Source organism: Stegodyphus dumicola, chromosome 8, assembly GCF_044657685.1.
Source record: "Stegodyphus dumicola isolate Sdum_Otavi_A_Nest chromosome 8, ASM4465768v1".
NCBI classification, from domain to species: domain Eukaryota; kingdom Metazoa; phylum Arthropoda; class Arachnida; order Araneae; family Eresidae; genus Stegodyphus; species Stegodyphus dumicola.
In genome coordinates this window covers 102,418,938-102,442,177 of record NC_140775.1, presented here as the reverse complement: position 1 = coordinate 102,442,177, position 23,240 = coordinate 102,418,938, and the positions used below count along the sequence as shown (strand labels likewise).

Here is a 23,240-nt window from a genome sequence, read left to right as displayed (position 1 = left end):
CTGAAGTAAAAGTTTCGGCACAAGAGTTACGGGGCAAGCTATTCCTAAAGGGTCGAATATTTTGTGTGTAGTAGCTAAAATCTCTCTTTTAGACAAAATTTCTGGTAGACTGTAGGTGATGTTAGTAATATTAAGGCAAAAGTAATCTCTACATCGTTCCCAAATCATTCCTAATATATTTGTGGTACTAGAGGAATTATCTGTTGGGTCACTATATTCCCAACCACGTAATTCTAGCTTTCTTGTAGCTAAAGTATCTGAAGCAACTTGTATGAATTATTGCAATTCTAAATCATTTTTCACACTCGCTAAACAATTATCTACATAAAAGCTCTTCTTCAATTGCTCAATAATATCAACTTTATACTTTGGGTTTCCATTTAGTTGTTTCAAAGTGGATTCTAGAAGATTGTGAATTACAGAAACTAGCAAGAAAGGGCTGCTTGTAACTCCAAATACTACCCTACAATGCCTGTAATACTTCAGTTTTCCATCAGTTGTATACCATAAGAATCTTAGATAGTCTTTATCCTTAGGGTTGAGACTTATTTGTAAGAATGCTTTTCGTATATCTGCAGAAACTCCTATTCTGTTCATTCGGAATCTATGAAGAATTGAAGGAATCAGTTCGATAAGGTTCTGACCTTTTTCTAGACAATCATTGAGACTAGGGGATCCTTTTTGTTTGCCCGAGGCATCAAACACTGGCCAGATTCGTGTTGTACTGTTTTCTTTTACTACGTGTCGATGTGGTAGATAATGGCATGTTACATCAATTTCGCTTTTTGGTACTTCTTCTATGATGCCTTCTTGTTCCCATTCACTAAAAACTTCTCCATAAGCATCATAAAGTTTCTCAGCTTTTAGTCGTTTTACTGTAGAAGCTAATCTCTTTACAGCTAAGTCATAGTTATCTTTTAACGGTAGATGGTTATCAAGCCATGGCAAGCTGACTTGAAAACGCCGCTCTTCGTTCACCTTTACAGTAGACAAGAAATGATCTCTTGCTTCTTCTTGAAGTTTTAGTTTACTTTTCTTCTCTGATGGATCTAGAATTCCAAGTGAATCTAGAGACCATAGATCGGATATCAATATTTCTTTATTCAACATGGATGTGACGAGCAGTGCGGAATTGTCCGAGATCTCACGCATACCATTTTTCCCGAAAAGAGTCCAACCAAGTTTTGTTTCTATAGCAGCAAGACCTGAAGTAACCCCCATAACACAAAACATCCTCAGGATGTCCTATTTAAGTCGCAATATCCCGGGACATACTTAGGATGTCCTAAGGATGTTGATTCTCAGATGTCCTGAGGAGATCGTAATTTAACATCCTAAGGATGTCTTATTTAAGTCGCTATGTCCCGGGATATGACAGGATGTCCTGAGGAGTTCACCAATTTCACATCCTGAGGACATTCATTCTGCATTGTCCGGAAAACTTTCGTTGTCAAACATTTTGAGGATATTTGTTCTCAAATTTACCAGTTTTAATTTTTTGACATTGCACATCTGAAACTTGCACATTATTTTATTTTTCATATGTATTTTACTAAGTTGTTTCTAAATGCTGTACATTAAAAATATTGATATGATTGATGATTTATTCTTGTTATTTTGTTATTAATTTTAACTGCTATTTTTTCTGACGTTTTTAAAAATTTATTAAGTCATGGAAAAGATTTTTTTCAATGGATTAGCATTTTCTAGAATATTTGAAAAATTCTAAATAACATATATTTTTTTTAATAAAAAATGTATAAATTACATGTATAATTACTTACAGATTACAAACCCTACTACAAATATATGTAAAATTAGATATAGATATATTTAATTAAGGAAACGAATTTTTTTTTAAATTTGGGTATAGAGACATTAGATATTTTTTTGGAAGCAGGAAACATGAAAAATTAGCAACTGCCTTCGCCGGGAATCGAAGGACGGACCTCTGGAATACCGGCCCAGTGTGCAGAACCACTACTAAGGCGAGACATGTCTTCGTGGAGGACTTTCTAAGGGAAACTGGCTCGTATACACGTTACACGTGGGGAAAACCACGAAAACACCCATGCAGCCAGCCCGTTCGCGGGATTCGAACCTCGGATCGCACTACCAGGGTTCAGCGACTTTACCGCTCGGCCGCTGGTGGGCCGAAGACACGCTAGGAAAGTGGGAGAAATACCTCATATTACTTCTCTTTTTAAAGGCCGACTTTTTTTTTAAGGGGATCCAATCACTAAATCCTGGGTGTGGATATACCTCATCCAACACCTTTTTAGTTCGGGCGCCACTGTAGAGACATTAGGATTTTTTTGGGAAGCCGTAGAGATGAAAAATTAGCAACCGCCTTCGCCGTGAATCGAACCACGGACCTCTGAAATACCGGCCCAGTGTGCAGAACTATTACACCACGAAGGCACGCTAGGCAAGCGGGAGAAATACCTCATAAGGAAAATATTTTTCCTCTAATTACAGGACAGAAAATGTGTTTCAATCGCGCGATCTATTATTGATATTGAATTACAGTCGTGCAATAATTTCGCAGTAAAGATACATCTCTGATGACTATTCAAGATTCTAGAAACTTTGGTCTTATATAGAGATGGTCGTCTTATAGAAATAATGCTAAATATCAATATTTATTTATAATCTCAGAACTATTGGTCACTTTCAGAAGCGGTCGTTTGAGAGGCGATATTCTATATATTTATTTATTGATACTCTCAGATTCCAAAATTTGTTTATATTCTCAGAAATATTGGATGGAAGGTGGTCGTCCCATACATACAAAATTTTACTTTTCATTAAAAGTGAATTCGGCATTATTTAACTATTTCCTTATTAATTAATTAATTAGATAAAGAAAAAATTAGGAAATAGTACTGTTTATTACGGAATAATGTAGGAAGTTCTACAGAACTATATTCTTTCGCGTCATTGCACATTGTATCCGGCAAACTACTAGTTCCTTGTATTCTTCCGCATATCCGTAAACATCTGTCTGATTTGAAACGAAATCCAAAATGGCTGCGCCATGAGGTTAACTTGTATGGATATTTTTTGTTGCATGAAAGGTAAGTTCAGTTGCAATACTTGTATGTTTACTTATTTTGCTTTTCGAATTTATGTTATCCATGTCGGTTGATCTTTACAATATGGTAACTGATAGTTTGGCGACATTTCGGAGGCGATAAAGGTTACTACCTGGGACTTTGGTAATAATGTGAGCAGTACTCAGTTCCGATTACGCATTATTTTGTGTGGGGGAAATGAGAGATCATGGGATATGTCATGTGATTGATATTAATGGACGAATTACTGTTCTTTAATCGGGAAAAAATCTGGCAATTTTGTATTTGGCTTTATTCTGTGTTGTGTGAAATAGTGTTTGTGAATTTTTGGATCCCATGGCCGTAACTAAAGTGAATTCGAAATGGGTATTTAGTGGTATTGAAAAGGCTAGTAATAAATGTTTTTTAAGGTTGTGCGAGAGAGAAATAAAGATGTTTTATTATGTTATTTATTTTACCTGGTATCTTGCTTTGAAAGATAAGTATGATTTTAAAGATTCTGAAACAAAAGGAAGAAAAGTGTATCCGCCACGCAATCAAGATTCTGAAGAAGATTAGGTAAGTTAGTATTTTTAATTATTTGAGGATATTATTTTTATGCATTGTTGTAAATGTAAGGTGGAAAGGAATTTGGTATTATTGGGAAAATTGTTATTAACAATGATTTCGTTTAAAGTAATTAGGATTGTAAGGTAATTTTTATTAATTTAATGTATGTGCTCATTTATATTTTAAATAGTGTTTTTGAATTTAATTATATTTTAATGAAGTGATAGTTATTTTGTGAATATTATGTTTGTAGGAATTTGGTATACGTTTAAGTTGAAATAAACGAGCATGGAAATAATTTAAATATTTGATATTAAGTATTTGTAATGCTTGCGGTATGAATTCGTTGGTGACGTGTATAATGTAATAGATGATTTAGAGGTAAAAGTTTTTGGATATTCTATTTAATTTATATGTGGAAATGTTGATATTTGTAAAGGGTAAATACTTTTTCGCGATCATGTAATTTCATATATGTTCTTTTTACCGGGTTTAAAGATTGAGAAAATTGTCATGTATTTTCGTGAAATTTATTAATTTATGAGAAAAAAGCAGTGTACATGGATATAGTGAAGAGTGTGCGCAATGCCATTTTTGTGCAATTCTGGGATGTTTTTTTAAGTAAAAATAAGTCGACGTGTACATGGTTTAGTGATATTGTAATGAAATTATAGTTATTTTATGAATTTTATGCTTGTAGGAATTTGGTATACGTTTAAGTTGAAATAAACGTGCATGGAAATAATTTAAATATTTGATATTAAGTATTTGTAATGCTTGCGGTATAAATTCGTTGGTGACGTGTATAATGTAATAGATGATTTAGAGGTAAAAGTTTTTGGATATTCTATTTATTTTATATGTGGAAATGTTGATATTTGTAAAGGGTAAATACTTTTTCGCGATCATGTAATTTCATATATGTTCTTTTTACCGGGTTTAAAGATTAAAGATTGAGAAAATTGTCATGTATTTTCGTGAAATTTTTTTAATTTATGAGAAAAAAGCAGTGTACATGGATATAGTGAAGAGTGTGCGCAACAATTCCATTTTTGTGCAATTCTGGGATGTTTTTTTAAGTAAAAATAAGTTGACGTGTACATGGTTTAGTGATATTGTAATGAAATGACAGTTATTTTGTGAATTTTATGCTTGTAGGAATTTGGTATACGTTTAAGTTGAAATAAACGTGCATGTAAATAATTTAAATATTTGATATTAAGTATTTGTAATTGTCACATTCTTGCCACTAGGTGGCGGGCATCTCTTCCTTTACTTTTGCTGTAATTAAGTTCCGAGAAGCAGTAGAGATTGGAACCGCTCTGAGGAGCGTAAAGACTCAGAACTAAAAATGTACTGTCTTAAAATAATTATCACCTACCTTGTAAATAGTGTATATTAGCGTTTTCTTTGAATAAATAATCAAAAGACAAGATGGCCTGCTAATTGTAATAGAAACTCTTACTGGAAAACGTGATTATTAGAAGCCTGGCGTCGAGAACACTGAAGATGCAGCAGGTAAGGAATTTTACATTAATTTTATTGTAAATAGAAGAACCTGATGCAACATTTTTATGGCGCCCGAACAGGGACGCCAGGTTTTTTGAAAAGTTCTAATAAAGTGAATTCAAAAGCTGAATATTAAAATTGAAGATTTTAATACTTGTTCTTGAAGTATTCAGCAAAAGAATAATTTTGTTTTCTAAGTAAGAGTTAAATATTTGTTTTTCATGAGACGTATATTTTTTGTGTAAATGTTTGAATCTAAGAAAGATAATGGCTGAAGTAGATAAATTAAAAAAGAAAAGAAGTATCTTAAGACCTGCCGTTACAAAACTATTTAAGAAAATCGAAAGTGAATTAAATAAATCTGAATGTAGTATTAATAAGCTCGAAGAATTGTTAGAACAGCTTAATGCTAAAACCGAAACGCTATCTAATGCCGATGTGGAAGTTGAACCAATTCTGAGTGTAGATGAATTCGAAAATGAATTCGAAATTACAGAACAATATCGTGAGAAGGTAACGTTATGGAAATTTAGGCTTAAGAAACGGATTAAGGAACTTAATCATGACTTAAATGCACCGAACACACAGCAAAATATAAAAGATACACCTAATGTTAAATTACCAAAACTTTCGATTCCCGTATTTTATGGGAACAGTAGTCAATGGCTTACTTTTTGGAATAGTTTTGAGTCCTCAATACATAATAACGAATTATTGAACAAAGTAGACAAATTTAATTACCTGAAAGCATATTTAGGAGGAACAGCTGCTAGCTGCGTTCAAGGATTTCCGTTATCGCCAAAACATTATGATTCAGCAATTCAAATCTTACACGACCGTTTTGGAAGGAGAGACACTCTTATTAATGCGCACATGAATAATTTGCTGAATATTGAATCATTAAAAAATGCGAATGACATAAAAACATTTCGTAACCTGTATGATAAAGTACAAACACAGATTAGATGTCTCGAAGCGTTAGATGTTGTATCGGAATCTTACAGCGCTTTGCTGTGTCCGATGATTTTGAAGTTATTGCCTTCAGAATTAATGCTTGAATTTCATAGAACACAAAATGTTGGCACAGATTATAACATAAAAGATTTAATGTCATTTTTACACGCAGAACTTTCATCCCGCGAACGCACAAGGTCAACGGTTTCGCAACAGCAAAAAGTATCCGATTGGCGACAGTCTTCTTTCCCCCCTGCAACGAAAAGCGCATATGGTTTCTCAAATAGACATAATAAACCAAAGATTCCGACCGCTACAGATTTGTTTACAAAATCTGAATGCAGGGAGGAAGATATGAACTGCGTATTCTGTAATCAATTCCACAAGATTCATGACTGTAGTTTCGTTTCCGGCTTATCATTACAAGAAAAAAGGGACATTTTAAAAAGAAAATGTGCTTGCTATAAATGCCTAAAATTACACCATTTGGCTCAAAACTGCAGAACAAAAATAACTTGTTCTATTTGTAAAAAACAACATGCAACTATTATGTGTAATAAACAAAATCCTTCTGTCGAAGTTTCGGAAATTAAAAAAGACAAACAGATAGAAAATAAAGTACTTTCAAATCAAGCAGGATGTTCAGAAGTATATTTGCAAACTTTAGTTGTTCGCATATATGGAAGAGGGAATAACCAATTTGTTCGAGCGATAATTGACACCGGAAGTCAAAACTCATACATAAGCAGGTATGCAGCAGAAAGGTTACAATTAAGAAGCTTAGGTGAACAAAGTGTAACCCACGGACTTTTCGGTGGCATAGAAGTTTCGGAAAAACATAAACGTTATAGAATAAAATTGGGTAGCGTAGATAAACGGTATAATTGCGAAATCAATGTATTGGATGAAAGAAAAATATGTTCTTCGGTCCCTAAAATCAGAAATATACACTGGATTAGGGAACTTAGAAGAAGAGGAATTTACGTCAGTGATGTTTTTGAAAATTGCAGATTATTTCAGGAGAACTCCCAAGAGATTCATTTGTTGTTAGGGGCAGATGTTGCTGCAAATTTATTTACAGGTAAAATCGAAGTTCTTCCTTGGGGAAGATTAGTTGCTGTAAGTACAAGACTTGGGTGGACAGTCATGGGGAAAGCGAACACTGACAATTATGAAATAGAAAATTCCTTTTCCACGCTTTCGTTATCTTTACATATTTCTGATGCCACTCTGTCAGAACTGTGGAGGCTTGATGTTATCGGAATAACAGATCCAGTTACAAAGAAGGCTAGAGAGGAAAGGGATTTGCAATCAAAATTGCAATTCGAAAATTCTGTATCTCTAAACGAAGAGGGGCGTTATGAAGTCGCACTTCCATGGGCGGAGAATCATGTACCACTTTCCACCCACAAGGATTTAGCTTTGAAACGTCTACAATCTACCACCCAGAAACTTTTATCTCAAAATTTATTTTCTTCATACAATGCAGTTTTTAATGACTGGTGTAACTTAGGAGTGATCGAAGAAGTTAAAGAAAATATTGCGGTTGACTATGGACATTATTTACCGCATAGACCGGTGATCAAAGAAAATAGCTCAACACCAATTCGACCGGTGTTTGATGCGTCTGCGAGGAAACAATCGTCTCCTTCTCTAAATCAGTGTTTGGAGTGTGGACCAAATTTGATAGAACTAATTCCATCTCTTTTGTTGAGATTTCGGGAAGGCAAGTTTGCTGCTATAGCAGACATTGAAAAGGCTTTCTTACAGATCAGTGTAAGGCCTCAAGATAGAGACTGGCTTCGGTTTTTCTGGTGGAATGATGTGGAAGAAAGGAAAACGAAAATATTTCGTCATACTAGGGTAGTATTTGGGGTTAAGAGTAGTCCTTTCCTTTTGGCAGCTGTTATAGAATTCCATCTACAAAAGTACATGAAAAATTCTTCATATGATACGGAGATAATAGCTAAACTCTTGCGTAGCTTCTACGTAGATAACGTTGTTGCCAGTTTTGACAAAGAATCCGAGATGATTCAGTTCATCGAAAAATCTCGAGAAATAATGAATGAAGGAAAGTTTAATCTTCGAGGTTGGTTCCATAATGGAGATAACCTGAAACAGGAAACTATTTCACCCGTATTGGGTCTGTTATGGAACTGTCAGAAAGATAATTTAACTTTGAATCTGAATTGGCTAGAAGATTTTGAAATGGGTATAATAACGAAGAGAACAATTCTCGCTGTAACACACAAAATATTTGATCCTATTGGTATTGTGAGTCCTGTTCTCTTGTATCCTAAAATATTGTTGCAGAACCTGTGGAAAACAGGAATTTCTTGGGATACTGAAGTCGACGAGAGTACAAAACAAAATTTTGTGAATTGGTATAAAAGCCTTTTTCTCTTAAAAGAAATATCCCTCCTACGTTGGATACATTCCAGCAAGGACAATAGGAAGTTCTGCAGCATTCACACATTCTGTGATGCCAGTAGTAATGCGTATGCTGCTGCAGTTTTCTTGAGAACTGTGACGAATTCTGGAGTTGAAGTTCATCTGTTGGCATCGAAGTCTAGAGTAGCTCCCGTAAAATCTATTACGATCCCTCGTCTGGAATTGATAGCTGCACGATAGGTGCCAGACTATGCTCTTCTGTTTTAAATGGTTTGCAATGGCAAAATATGGAAACGCATTTTTGGACGGATTCTACAACAGTTTTGACATGGATTCAAAGGGAAGAGATTGTCTGGGCTGTCTTTGTGGAAAACAGAGTCAGGGAGATTAGGAAACTGACGGATCCAAAAACGTGGAAACATATTGCTGGAACAAAAAATCCAGCTGACTTCCCATCAAGAGGTTGCACCGCTAAACAACTTTTAGTAGTTAGAGGGTGGGAGGGCCCCGACTGGCTGAAGAAAAATCAGGAAGAATGGCCTAGACAAAGGGAAATACCGGACATGGAAATAGTGAATTCAGAAAAAAGGAAATCAGTCATTTCTGCACTAAATACGCAAAGGGTAGAACATTTTTTTGAGATATATTCGTCTTACCATAAAATGTTAAGAATAACTGCTTGGATATGCAGATTTATCAACAACTGCAGAAGACCAGATTCTAAACAATCAGGAGAACTCACGGTCCCTGAAATAGAAACTGTAGAAGAAGAAAATTTTCTCTGTCCAATTGTATTGCCCTCAAATCATGACTTAGTTCATAGGTTAATTTTAGATTACCATTTGCGACTATCCCACGCTGGTGTGCAATTCGTACTAGCCAATATTCGACAGAAATTCTGGGTCCTGAGAGGAAGAAAAACAGTACGTAAAGTTCTTATGAAGTGTGTTCGCTGTAGAAGATATAGCGCAAAGAATATAGAGACTGTTCCAGCACCTCTTGCTGAAGATCGAGTTCGAGATGCTCTGGTGTTTGAAGTGACCGGAGTCGATGTAGCCGGTCCTCTTTATTTACGAAAAGGAAAAAAGGCATGGATCTTGCTCTTTACTTGCGCGGTCTATCGCGCGATACATCTTGAACTGATAGAAAGTTTATCAACAAATGCGTTCATCTTGGGATTAAGGAGATTTATTGCCAGAAGAGGTCGTCCAAGTATTATTTACAGCGACAATGGCACTAATTTCGTTGGAACTGAAAATCTTTTAAGATCGATAGATTGGAAAGAAATAGAATGTAATTCAACTAGTATGAGAATACAGTGGAAGTTTAATCCCCCAACTGCTTCATGGTGGGGCGGTTGGTGGGAGAGGTTGGTACAAACAGTGAAGAAGATGTTGAGAAATGTTCTCGGCAAGTCCTGTGTCTCTTATGAGGAAATGTTGACTATACTTTGTGATATCGAATCAGTAATCAACTCAAGACCCCTTACGTACCTTTCAGAAGATCCAAATGATCTTACGGCACTAACTCCTTCAATGTTTCTACAAGATGTGCACGACGTCGAAGTACCAGACTTAGACTACCTGGATACCATCAATCTGACAAAAAGATACAAGTTCTTGCAGAACTTAAGAGAACATTTTCGCAAAAGATTTCGTGATGAATTTTTAGCTATCCTAGTGCAAAAACCATCTAAACGATCGACTCGGACTATCAACAAAAATGACTTGGTGTTTGTCGGCAGCGACAACAAGAAGAGAATAGATTGGCCAATAGGTCGTGTTGTAGAACTATATCCTGGGAAAGACAACGAAGTACGTGTTGTCAAAGTGAAAACTGCAACGAGTGAACTCCTAAGACCTGTGAAACGTATTTATCCTCTCGAACTTGATAGACCTAACTTGTTTAGTGACTTCACCATGAACAGAAAAAACTCTGCCGATAAGTGTGACAGTGATATGAACTATCAAACTAGATATGGACGTAAAACTGTAAACCCTGTTACATATTTTTAAATTGCTATACTAATTTTTGTTTCTTTTCAGTATTTTAGAAATTTAATTGTCCTAACAGTAGTCAATTGGAACATGTTATCTGGATATGGTATGAATGTAATGCAGAAAATGTTTAGATGTGTAATCCTTCTTTGTAAGTATTAATTTTAGAGCATTAGTTACTTTTCATATTTGTGAAAGTTGTACTTGAATTTTTGTTTGATTATTGATAAATTTTGTTTTGATTTTCCCATTTTATCGAGGTAAAATCAAAAGGTGGCAGGATGTCACATTCTTGCCACTAGGTGGCGGGCATCTCTTCCTTTACTTTTGCTGTAATTAAGTTCCGAGAAGCAGTAGAGATTGGAACCGCTCTGAGGAGCGTAAAGACTCCTGAACTAAAAATGTACTGTCTTAAAATAATTATCACCTACCTTGTAAATAGTGTATATTAGCGTTTTCTTTGAATAAATAATCAAAAGACAAGATGGCCTGCTAATTGTAATAGAAACTCTTACTGGAAAACGTGATTATTAGAAGCCTGGCGTCGAGAACACTGAAGATGCAGCAGGTAAGGAATTTTACATTAATTTTATTGTAAATAGAAGAACCTGATGCAACAGTAATGCTTGCGGTATGAATTCGTTGGTGATGTGTATAATGTAATAGATGATTTAGAGGTAAAAGTTTTTGGATATTCTATTTATTTTATATGTGGAAATGTTGATATTTGTAAAGGGTAAATACTTTTTCGCGATCATGTAATTTCATATATGTTCTTTTTACCGGGTTTAAAGATTGAGAAAATTGTCATGTATTTTCGTGAAATTTTTTTAATTTATGAGAAAAAAGCAGTGTACATGGATATAGTGCAGAGTGTGCGCAATGCCATTTTTGTGCAATTCTGGGATTTTTTTTAAGTAAAAATAAGTCGGCGTGTACATGGTTTATGTGTATGTGTTATTTTGAAAAATGCGTAAGGAGGATGGTATTGTGCAGTTTTTCCTAATTTTGCAGTGAATATTTGTCATGATTAAGCAGTTTTGTTTGATAAAATTTCTAGCATAAGTGTAATTCGGCTAGTAGATTGTTGGAAGAAGTGTTCAGGAGATAAAAAGAAAAGAAACATGTCTTTACTTCGTGAAGACAAAATGGCGGCGGGGAAAAAAAAATAGAGGGTTGCTGTAGGAGAGTTGGTCGCGAAATTTTCGCCAAAAAATCGCCAAGTTACCATAATGTAAAGATCAACCTTTATGTCATTTTGACAGTTAAATGTTTCACAGCTTTATGAATTGTTACCATTCTCTCGTGAATTACGTGTATCTCAATGGCTGGCTGTCTTTTCAAATATCTAATTTGCCCTGCTATCCAAATGTTTATGACTGAATTTTTTTTTAGTCTAGTTTATGCATTCAGTTTCAAAATAATATGTGATCAGATTGCTTATTATTTTATTGCAGCAATAAATTTATGTTAAATAGTTTGAACAATTGTGTAAAAATAAGAGTTTGCATTGTTTTGTCCAAAATATGTATGGTTGAAACATTATCTTAATCTAGTTTGTAATTCAAGTTTTTTTTGGGGTACTGTTTGTTATTGGGACCAGAATCGAAAATGTATGAACCTGTGTTCGTAAGTATGTGCATAGATGTGTATATGTAGACACACAAACATACAAATATACAAGCATACATAAATACAATTCTGAACCCGGTCCTGATAACAGAACAGTACCTTTTTTTAATCTTTTTTGAATATTTTATAAAAGGATTAAGCATTTTTCAAACTGCATATCATTTTAAGATTCGACTTGCAGGAAGACAAAATATGGTCATTCAATCAAATGCTTATGATTGCTTTTAACATTTTCTCATAAATATTGTTTGCATTTTTATTGTATTTTAGATACTTTAGTTATGTAAAGTGAACATGAGAATATGAGGAAAGCTGAAGAATATGAATAGCTACCATAATACATGTATTTTTTCATCGAGCCCATTGTTTTAGAAACCAATGCACCATTATTATATGCTGGCTTATTTTATAGTTATATGCAGTTTAATTTTATGTTCATGTTACTGTAGTATTGTCATTATAATAAAAGTATTGATAATTTTTGTTGAATCTTGCAAGTTGCCTAACATTCAGAATTATTACTACTGAATTTTACTGATAGGTTTTTTTGAGTTGACATAATCTGTCTGATAAATAAAATAAACTGGTGTTTTAATTGTATGCATTTCTCTTAATGTTTCATTGAAAGTGAGATGGAAATATAAATGCTATCCAGAAAAGTGAATTCTTTTTGCCTGAAATAACAAACTGTACTAAATGATTAATGTTTATATCATTTTAGAAATGTCAATATTAAAGTTCCTCCCCCTTCTCTTCTTTGATTTTGAAATAATTTATAATAAAATAATATATGCATAAGTGTAATTAATGTAAAGTGTCATTCAGTAATATAATTTATTTTTACTGATATTTTTATATTTCTTATCTGGGTTTTCTTTTGGTGTTAGAAGGAGGAAAAGACTGTAATGTTTTAATTAAGGAAATAATTAAAACATTACAGTCTTTTAAATAACACAGTTACAGTAATGTTTATTGAAGCAATCAGTACTGTGTGATTGCCAGTGAATGTTAAAATGCATTGTTCATAAGGAAATTTGCTTATATTTGTGTTATAGATTTTATTTTGACACAAGCTGAAATTTGAATTATTGGAAGCACTTTGAAAACCCGAATTATTTCCTGAATCATTAATCAGGCCAATATATAACATACAAATTTTCATACAAAATTATTTCTTTGAGCATATTATAAAAAGCTCATTTAATTTTATTATTTGTACAAATTTTAGACAAAAGTAGCATGTAACAGTTAAAGATTTATTGAAGCCTACTTGTTACTTGTGGTACCAATGAAGTGTGAAAGATATTGCCACATTAGCGAACATGACGATCATTGATGCTTAGTTTAGTAATTTAATAATATATTGAGAAATGCTGGGAACTTTCAGAAGTAGACATTTTGGAAATGATGGGCTTGATAAGAAATTTACATTGTAATGTAATTACATTTACATTACAATTTTATTATTCTTTAGTTAAGAATGGATTTTAGATGTTCATGTGAAAGAATTCTGTTTAATTATATGTGAAAGAATTGTTAAAGTTTGGCATTTAAAAAAATGAATTAATAATATGCAATTATCTTTTTATTATACATATATTACTATATATTTCTAATGCACTATGTAAATGTCAGTGCTAAACAATTGAGATACTATTGTCAGGGCAATCTTTTCTTATACATGAAAAATTCTGATACTTTCTTATCATCTGCCCTCACAGCTTCAACTTATGCTAAAACAGCAAGAGTATGCACATGATAATAACAAACTATGAATATGCATACCACACACATGTATTTACATGCTTTATATTTAATCTTTATTTCTGAATAGTATTCCATTGGATGAAAAATATGTGAATATTGACCCAATGTATATATTTTTTTGTCCTAAAATTTCTTTTTTCTTATAAAGTGCTTATTTGAATTACTACTTGTGAACAGAGCAGTAGATATGAACCATAAACTAACCATTTTGCTAATTTTCACAGCTTTGCAGATAGTCAGAAAGCACCAAAATTTGTAATAATGTTAAGTTTAAATGATGTTCTATACTTTTGTGTTAATTTTTCTATTCTATTAATTCTATTACTGTGTTATCAAACTTTCTGCAGGAATTTCAACTGGTAAGATGTTATTACCATGTGGAGAAGAATTTGGTTTTCAAGCTAGAAAAAATTGCAGCTGAAGGATTTTGTAGAAGGTCAGTCAAACTGGTTTTAGTTAATTATAATTTAATTTTGGGTGAAGAATTCTCAAATTTATTTATCATAAGTGTCTAAAGGTCTTCTAAATTAAATTCTGCTTGTTTTTGAAATTTTTCATGACATTCATTCTTTTATTATTATTATTATTTTTTAAATTTATTAACTTATATCCAGGCACATAATTGCATTTAATGCCATACCTTAAATATTGTAAAATGTTAAAATAATACATTTCACTTAAAAATGTGGTTGTGACAGTAAATTTTCTGTTACATTTAATCATATCTATAAACATTGGTATACATCATTTTTCAATGATCTGTATATTATTTTGTGCATTTCTTTTACATCCAAGATCTGGCATATGACTTGCTTTTCAAACTGATAACATGGTGTAATAATGTAATCTAATGGTTAAAGTTTACTATGGAACGGGCCAAATTTAATAAATTATTCTTTGATAGAAATTTATTCATGTGTTCAGTGTGTCTCATCTCTTTAAATTGCTAAAGTAAATTTTATGTACTTGCATTTAGGAATTTTGACTGTATCAGGGTAATTTTGTTTCAGTTATAACATGCAAGGGAAAAAATTCATTCATAGCTCTGTATTTAAAATTAGTTAATTGTAAGTCTTTAATAAAGAGGGACGTTTTGTTGTTTTTAATGTCGATAGAGTTTAATTCAAAAATATGCCACATTAAGGGTTACTTTTTAACCTAATTTAAAATTTTCATTACTTTAACATATCCAATAATTGTTATTTTAACTCCGATATTGTAATAATACCAAAATTCCTTACTTTTTGATAGGTAATCCAAATGTAAAACAAGAAAAGAAAAAATTAAAATCTAGAAGTATATTTATTTCATATGTCTAACAAATAAAAACAACACAAGCACTTTTTGCTGTCTATCTGCATAGTGTGGCATGTCCCGTAAGATTGAGATTTGTATGGTCAAATCCATGTTTCAGTTAAAGGAAAATGCATGCACAGTCTTCTGATTTTCCCTTCGATTAAGGATTCTGTATATACTAGCATAAGAAATATATTAGTTAATGCAGTGTTATACATCAATATTTATAGACAATTATTGTGGCTATGTTTATTATAATTTTGTTCACTGTAATGGCTGGAGTGCCTAAACCATCATGCTGTGTAAACAAAACTCAAATCTTCATCTCTGCATACTGCTCCACTAGTGTTTAAACCACTGAAATGGTGATTATGGTAGAACATCTTTGGTAAAAATTTACTCTACTGTAACCCTTGGCGAATTGTTTCTTTTTTTTTATATCAAGATCATCACCTGAGAGGATCGGCACCAATTTCAAGGTGGCCGCTACACAAAACCAAAATAAGAAGTCAAAGACATACACAAACTCTGTGTCCATGTGCACATCGACCTATTAAAACAGAGAACTGCACAAACTGGGCATTGTGCACTGCCTTAACTTTGTCCATGTACACATTGATCTATTTTCACTTTAAGAAAATTAGAAAGTTAAAAATATAGTTACCAGAAAAAATTCACCACTGTCTTAACACACAGACAACCAAAAATACACAAACAGAGAGGAATAAATTACCAAAAATACATATTTCCTAACATAAAAACATTAAACAACAAATCTTCTAACAAAAATTAACACACAGAGACAAAAAAATAAATGAAACGTCATTTTTTTTAACATACCTTTTTTTTCACATGCATATGTTTAGGCTTCCCACCACCATCCTCCAGGTAAGCAATTCAATTAAATTTTTCGTCTCTTAGTCACCTCAGACATACTCAAACGATGGTACCCACACCAAAATAATAAATAGCATGTTCAAAATACAAGACCATACCACTTCCGTGCAACCAAACACAGCAATTGAAAAGAATAGTAAGAACCAAAAACCTGGGACCGTACAAAAGGTTTACTATTAAAAAAAGTAGCCCAAAACTAAATTTATCACAGCATGTTGGCAATATTTGCAGAATTAACTCCTTTTTATTGACAAAAAAAGTTTTTTTTTTTTTTTTCCCCTAAAGGCTACTTTCACCAACATTATCAACGTTAGGGTTACCGAAAAACTTATTTGACGCAAAGGGATTCCACATTTCACAAACAACCAATACCACTTTGCGATTTTTTTTCAGACAGAAACCAAGGTGTACCATACAGTAAAGATTAGCCACATCTTCATTTACTACTGTTACAAGTACTTCTTTGGTAAATTTCTGCGGTTAAATTCAAAAGTTTAAAATTGCATTAACATGATCAGATTCAGAGTCACAGCTAGGGTTTTCAGTGCTCAGGGACAACTGAAGATTTTGTGCCCCCTACTGCTTGCCAAGGATGGAAAACATTTAATTCTAAAATGTTCTAACATCAGTTTGGCGCCCCTTGGATTCTGCACCCGGGGACAGATGCCCCCCCCCTTGCCCTTCCTCTAGCTACGCCCCTGATCAGATTTTATTTTCTGCACGTAGCTAACAATTACTTATGTGTTGTCAGATAAATGTTACCAGATGCAGTTAATTATTTTTTACTTGCCAATCTCATGAGACAAGTTTTTTTTTTTTTGCTCCTGCAAGACTTTACTTTGTGTTGCAAAATAAATTCATTCTCACTCTTTTTGGACTTGCCTACATATTAAATTTAAAATAGTTTTATGAATAGGTAAGATGTGATTATCATAATTTTGTTTCTCTCTTTATCTTGGCAACTTTATATGTTGATTCAGTATCCAGGTTACCTACCAGTGGCTGATTGATAAAACTGCTCATATGTTCAGCTGGTGGTTTGAGTTTATTTTCTGACATAAAAAATTTTAAAAGGCATCCCCCATGTTTATTTTACTATAATCGAAAAATCAAATAATTGCTACTCTGTTTATAGGTACTAAATGTTAAAATATTTTAAATGCTTCCTTTAATTTGCATTCTAATAGTCATTTGTTTAAATTTAATTATGAATTATATTCACATATAGTAATTGTGTTTTTTTATTTTAGGTGCTGTGAAAGGCAATGACAGAGATCCAATTTATCAAGAGTTCTTATATACATAAGAATACATGGATATAAGATTGTTTTTCATGAATTCAAATAAAATGTGATAAATTGGATTAATAAAAACTATTTTGAATTTTGAAAAGTGTTTTTCCTCTGTTAATCATAATATAGTGCCATAAATTTCTGAATGTGTTTATTTTTCATCCAAATAGCTTTACAAAAATTTGTCATATTAATAGATATTGCATAATTTAGCATTATTATAAATATTTATTATAGCAGATTTAGCTGAACTACTTTTTTAGTCTCTTTGCAGATGAAGTCACAAAGGTAAGTGGTTAGATATTTTTCTGTATTCCCCATTAAGTAATTTTATCTGGTAAATTACCATTACGTATATACTAAAGGTGAAAAAATAAGCTTTCCTTGAAGATACAAAAATTTGCAGATATTTCAAAAAATTGGTATACGTAAAAAAGTTCTTAAATTGCCACATGTGCGAAACTGAAAATGTTATACAGTCAAAAGTCGTTAATTCGGACACCCATAATCCGGAATGATCCATAATCCGGACCTCAAAGCTACAAACTTTCTGCGCATGCGCACAGGCGTTTACGAGAGCGCGTAAGACCCTTACGGCTGCGAATATGTTTGTGCACATGCGCGTTTAAATTGTAACGGAGTTATACGCTAAGCTAAAGTTATCTAATTCAGGTAATGTTGCCGATTGCGTTGTTCCTTATTCTTCGAATTGGATCCGGCTTATTATTTTTTGCAGACTGTTAGAGCAATTTTATAAAAGTAAGCTTGAACTTTCGATTATGTCAAATAGAATTTCCGATATATATTTACTACAAAGCGAAAGTATGTTTTGAAATCCGAAATCTGTTTATCAATTTCACGCTGCTCTGCGGCAGAGGGGGGGGCAGAAACGTCATTATTAGATTATGATAGATTAGAAAGGTTATGTCAAATAGAATTTCCGATATATATTTACTAATATGTAATTTGTATCTACAAAGCGAAAGTATGTTTTGAGATCCGAAATCTGTTTATCAATTTCACCCGGCGGATTGGAAGTTGATCTGTCAGCACTATCCTTATCTTCAGGGCAGATGTTTTTATTTTATTTGGTTTATAATTCCATACTAAGTGTAGTATTTCATTCTGTCTTTGATATGATTTAAATCAAGTTTCTCGTCATTATAATTCGCTTCCGATAGTGAAGAAAGTGACCCAGAGGTTATTGAAAACGAAAACATTTCGATTGACAAATTAGTCGGTATTCTCAACACAGCAATTATAGGACTTGAACAGGGGAACTTTGTAACTAAACAAGAAATTATGTCTGTTTAATAGAATTAAAGAGAAAGTATTATCACATGAAACGAAGCAACTTACATTGAAGGAAATGTTTAATAAAGTAAACAAATAAATATTAAGCTTTTTCTTTTTGTAAATTTTGATACCCTTTAGATCATAATTGTTCTTTATTTCATAAATTACGGTGTCATATTTTTAATTTTGTAATTTCTGCATGCCATCTTACCAGATTTAAATTGATTATCTATAATCCGGAAAAATCGATAATCCGGAATCGCCGAAGTCCCGACGAGTCCGGATTAACGACTTTTGACTGTATATGAAATAGTTCAGAAATATAAATATTTTCACTATTTTTTAACTATAATTCACTGCATTTGTTATATATAATCGCAGTTTAAGGTAGCAGTGCTTTTCTCACTGTGATTTCTCACGTATTTTGATTTCTCTTTTGAGACCGAATAAAAAATGAACTAAATATTCTTGTTGACATTGAGAGTTGAATAAAAGCTCACCTCAAAAGAAAATGAATTAATAAATTTATGGAAAATTTTACATTGCATATATTGAGCAGAAAGAGTAAATTGAATATACTTAATGGAATTAATAATTGGTAGAGTTGATAGCAGAATAAAATGCCTTAATTGCATGGTAAACAGTAGATCTTTTGAAGTTTTTCTATGTTGCGTAAAATGCAGATTTAAATTTTTGATATTGATTGTCATATAAATGGCAATTACTGTTTTATTTTGCTCTGAAATGAATGGTTAGTAATAAAATTCTGGATGAGACAACCTTTAACAAGCGCTAGAATTTACAAAGTTTAATTTGGTGCTGATTTCAACGGGTAAATTTCATTTTACTGAATTTTGCGTAAAATAATACCAATGAACCATTGCAAATTATTTTCAGAACTTTTTTTTTTAATCTAAAAGGGCTATTAGTTTTGAAATGTGACTTCATATCGTCAGTCGTAAACTTGCTTCGCTTTTCATTCAAGTCTTGCCATTTGGCAAAATTTAACATATTTACCTTTAAAATCTAATATATTATTGACTAACAAGCCAAGCTATTTAAAAGCATTACACACAGTTCTTAACAATGCTTTTCTTAATTTTTAATCTGATTGATTTAAAATGCATTTAATTCATGATATATATAATTGAAAACATTTTAATATTTCTACATAATTACATGATATATTTCTTCATTTTTCAAATATATAGAAGATATATAACTTTCTGGTGTCAGTATCTTATAAAATGTTTTTGCTATTTCCACTGCCCCATCTGTATTGATATAGTATGCATTCATAAACGTTTAGCCTCTTTGAGTGACTGCTAAAATCTGAGGCCTTTCAGATTTTTTTTTAATTGTGTGAGCAGAAAGATAGAATTTTAGAAGAGCTTCTTGAGTTACCTTTTGAATGATATAAAGAATTCTTAACATAATGTCAAATTTTTACAACTGAATATTAAATATATAAAAAAGCCTGCAGCATTTTCATGTTACGAAAACATATTTATTTATTCTAAGGCTAGGAATTGATTTAGTTTTAAAAATACAATTTATTCCTTTTAACAATTTCCCAACAGTGTCATCAAAACACTATAAATTCCTTACATGTTTTAAAGAAAGATGATTCATTTATGTAAAGATTATTAAATGGGTAATTTTATTATTCAATTTTTAGTACAAATTAACTGAAATTAGAAACTGATTTTGTAAAATAATTTAATTATGAATAATTCAATTTGGGGGCTATTGGATGTTTAAAAATGATCAAAAGATTTTTAATATCTTAAAAATAAAAGCAAAATTTTCAGTTATAATATTTTGTATTAATAATTCATTTTAATTTCCTTGCTCAGTTTTAATATATTCACAAATTCAGATTTAAAAACAAAATAAGTTGTATAAATATTTTCAACATTTCTGATTTTTCCATAGTAACCATAGGAGAACGATTTGAGACTATCTGTGTAAAAAAAGTAGGTTTTAGATCATCACACCTTCACATACTTTCACTGGAATTTTCCTCTGTATATATATACTGGGATGTGACACTAAGCAGTTGAGAGTATGTATTTAAGAGGTTAAAGGGATATTGTAACTAGTGTTTCAAATCCTGATAACATCCCATACGCTGTCGGTGGGACATAGATAGGATGTCCTAAGGATATACTGGGATGTGACATTAAGCGCTCAGTAGGATGAGTTTAGGAGGAAATTGGGATATTACCAGATGTTCTGAGGATGTAGTAAGTACGACTTTAAATCCTAATAACATCCCATATGCTGTCGATGGGACATAGATAGGATGTTTTTAGGATATAATGGGATGTGCTTAAGAGGTTTGTGGGATATCCCGGGATGTCCTGAGGATGTAGTAAGTAGGAGTTCATATCCTAATAACATCCCGCACGCTGTCGATGGGACTTGGTTAGGATGTCCTGAGGATATCCCGGGATGTGACATTAAGCACTCGGGAGGAGGTGTTTAGGAGGTTCGCGGGATATTCCGGGATGTCCTGAGGATGTGCGCATATCCCGCGTTTTTGTGCTATGTGGGAAGCAATTTAAATCCTCCAGTCATCAATTTGCCTGCAATGTCAGCGCCAATAAATATTTCTATTGGTCCATCACTATCGTCGCATACGGATATATTGTTCTCTTTAAGCTCTTGAATCCACTCGCCATTAGCAACTGGTGGTATACTTCCACAAATACTAATATCTTGGCCAAGAGCTTTGAAGTTACAATGATAAGTTCCATCCGTTTTAGACAAGAACATTGTAAAAACATCGTGGTTTATGACATCAGTACATGACCCGCCAAATAATGAATGGCTCAATCTTTCTTTAGATGTACTCTCAAATTTCATTTCATCTGCAGTGCTTTTTAAAATATAAGATCTCTGTGAAGCTGAATCGATAATAGCACGGGCCTGGCGCTTTCTATCTCGCCCTTTCAATGTAACCGTTAAAGTTTGCAAAAACACATTTGTTGTTCTCGCCAAATTGGCGAGGGTTTCATCTCGTTCAGGTACTGCATCCGTATTTTCATCCTTATTCGTGCTAACAGGAACTGGAGATTTTGATTCAGCTTGGATATTTCTATATAAAAGTATGTGGTGTTTCTTTCCACAAATCACACACGATGTTCGTTTTTTACATTTAGCTATTACATGTTTTCTGTCTAAACATAAAAAGCAACTGCGACTATTTAGAACTGCTTTTTGCCTTTCCTAAAAAGGCATCTTTCTTGCTTTAACGCAATCACCAGATGCATGATTTCCAGCACAAAAAATACATCCAGTTGATTTTTGTTCAGATGTTACTATTAGAGCAGAAGGTGCTTTGGAAAATTCTCCACGGTTTTTTAAACCAAAGTGTTTAGCATTCCCAGGCTTAGGTGTCGGATATTTAGTAAAGCACTGAGTAGCTATAGATACTCTCTCTGCACCTTCAATTTCATCGAGCAAAAATGAAAGCAAACCATCTAAATCCATGCGATGTGTTGACGCATTTTTCTCTTTTTGCTCACTACTTTCAGATTCTCTCTGACTGCGATTAATAACTCGGAATCTTTGCCATGCTCTTAATGTATCATCCGGCAATGACGATTCGACTAGAGGATATAACATCGCCGCATATTTATCTCTAGCAACACCTAGAACTTCTAACGCTCTTAGTTTCGATTCTAAGTTATCATAGAGTTTTCGTAATGAAAATTTCTGCTGAGAGTTTTTAATAATTCTAACGAAAGTTGATCTCTAACATAAGAAGCTCTTCTTTCCCAAAACGCGATTGTAGTTGTTCTAAAGCTTTACTATAACTTTCGCTACCGGGCGGAAAGCTTTTGATTAACTCTTCAGCAGATGATCCTTTTTCCATAGACTGCAATAAATATGCAAATTTATCAGGATCATCTAAATTGGGATCATTATCGATCTTTTTAAACTGGCCCCAAAATCCTAACCAGCTTTTAATATTCCCATCAAAAATCGGAAGTTTAAGCTTAGGATAACGTATAGTAGCATTTTGAGTTAAGCTTTCATTAACAACAGAATAGTTTTCCTTTTCAGCTAAAAGCGAAACTAATTTACTTTCTACCATTCTCCACTTATCAATATAGCATTTCGACTCATCAAACTCGTTATTTATCACAGTTTCATCTTTTTCAATTTTAATCAATTCTTCTCTATAAGTCTGTTTTATTTCAATCGTAGGTTTTGCTTTGTCCTCAACTAATTTAAGTTTCGAAATTTTTCCGTCTAAAGATAAATCATTTTCATTCTTCTCAAAATCATTTAAAGCTTTTGTAAACAATCTCCTAAATTGAGATCGTTTTCACTTCAAAACATCCATTATAAATAAACGAAAGAATTCTATAAATAAACGAAAGAATTCTACTTACAGATAACAGTCCTGTCGCGGACGCCAAATGTTCAAAAATTCTCACCAAATTTGTTACCTAAAGAACTATTTATTACTCGAAAATAACTATCTATATCTCTTTAGTTATTTAAGACTGTTCAATAATTAAATAGTTCTTTTATTCATACTCTCAAATGATGAAAACAAAAGTTACACTTAACTC

The 23,240-nt window shown here is 32.7% G+C and overlaps 1 protein-coding gene across 1 annotated transcript in view; it reads left to right on the top strand.

Moving 5' to 3' along the window:
- Positions 1–10,844: 10,844 nt before the first annotated feature.
- The window catches only part of LOC118187370 (3-hydroxyacyl-CoA dehydrogenase type-2-like), a 137,616-nt gene continuing 125,220 nt past the window's right edge, over positions 10,845–23,240 (top strand). Inside the window, exon 1 of the mRNA XM_085822190.1 lies at positions 10,845–11,042. Within this exon, the coding sequence (XP_085678316.1) occupies positions 11,034–11,042 (9 nt within the window). The 5' untranslated portion in view covers positions 10,845–11,033. The remainder of the gene's footprint in view (positions 11,043–23,240) is intronic.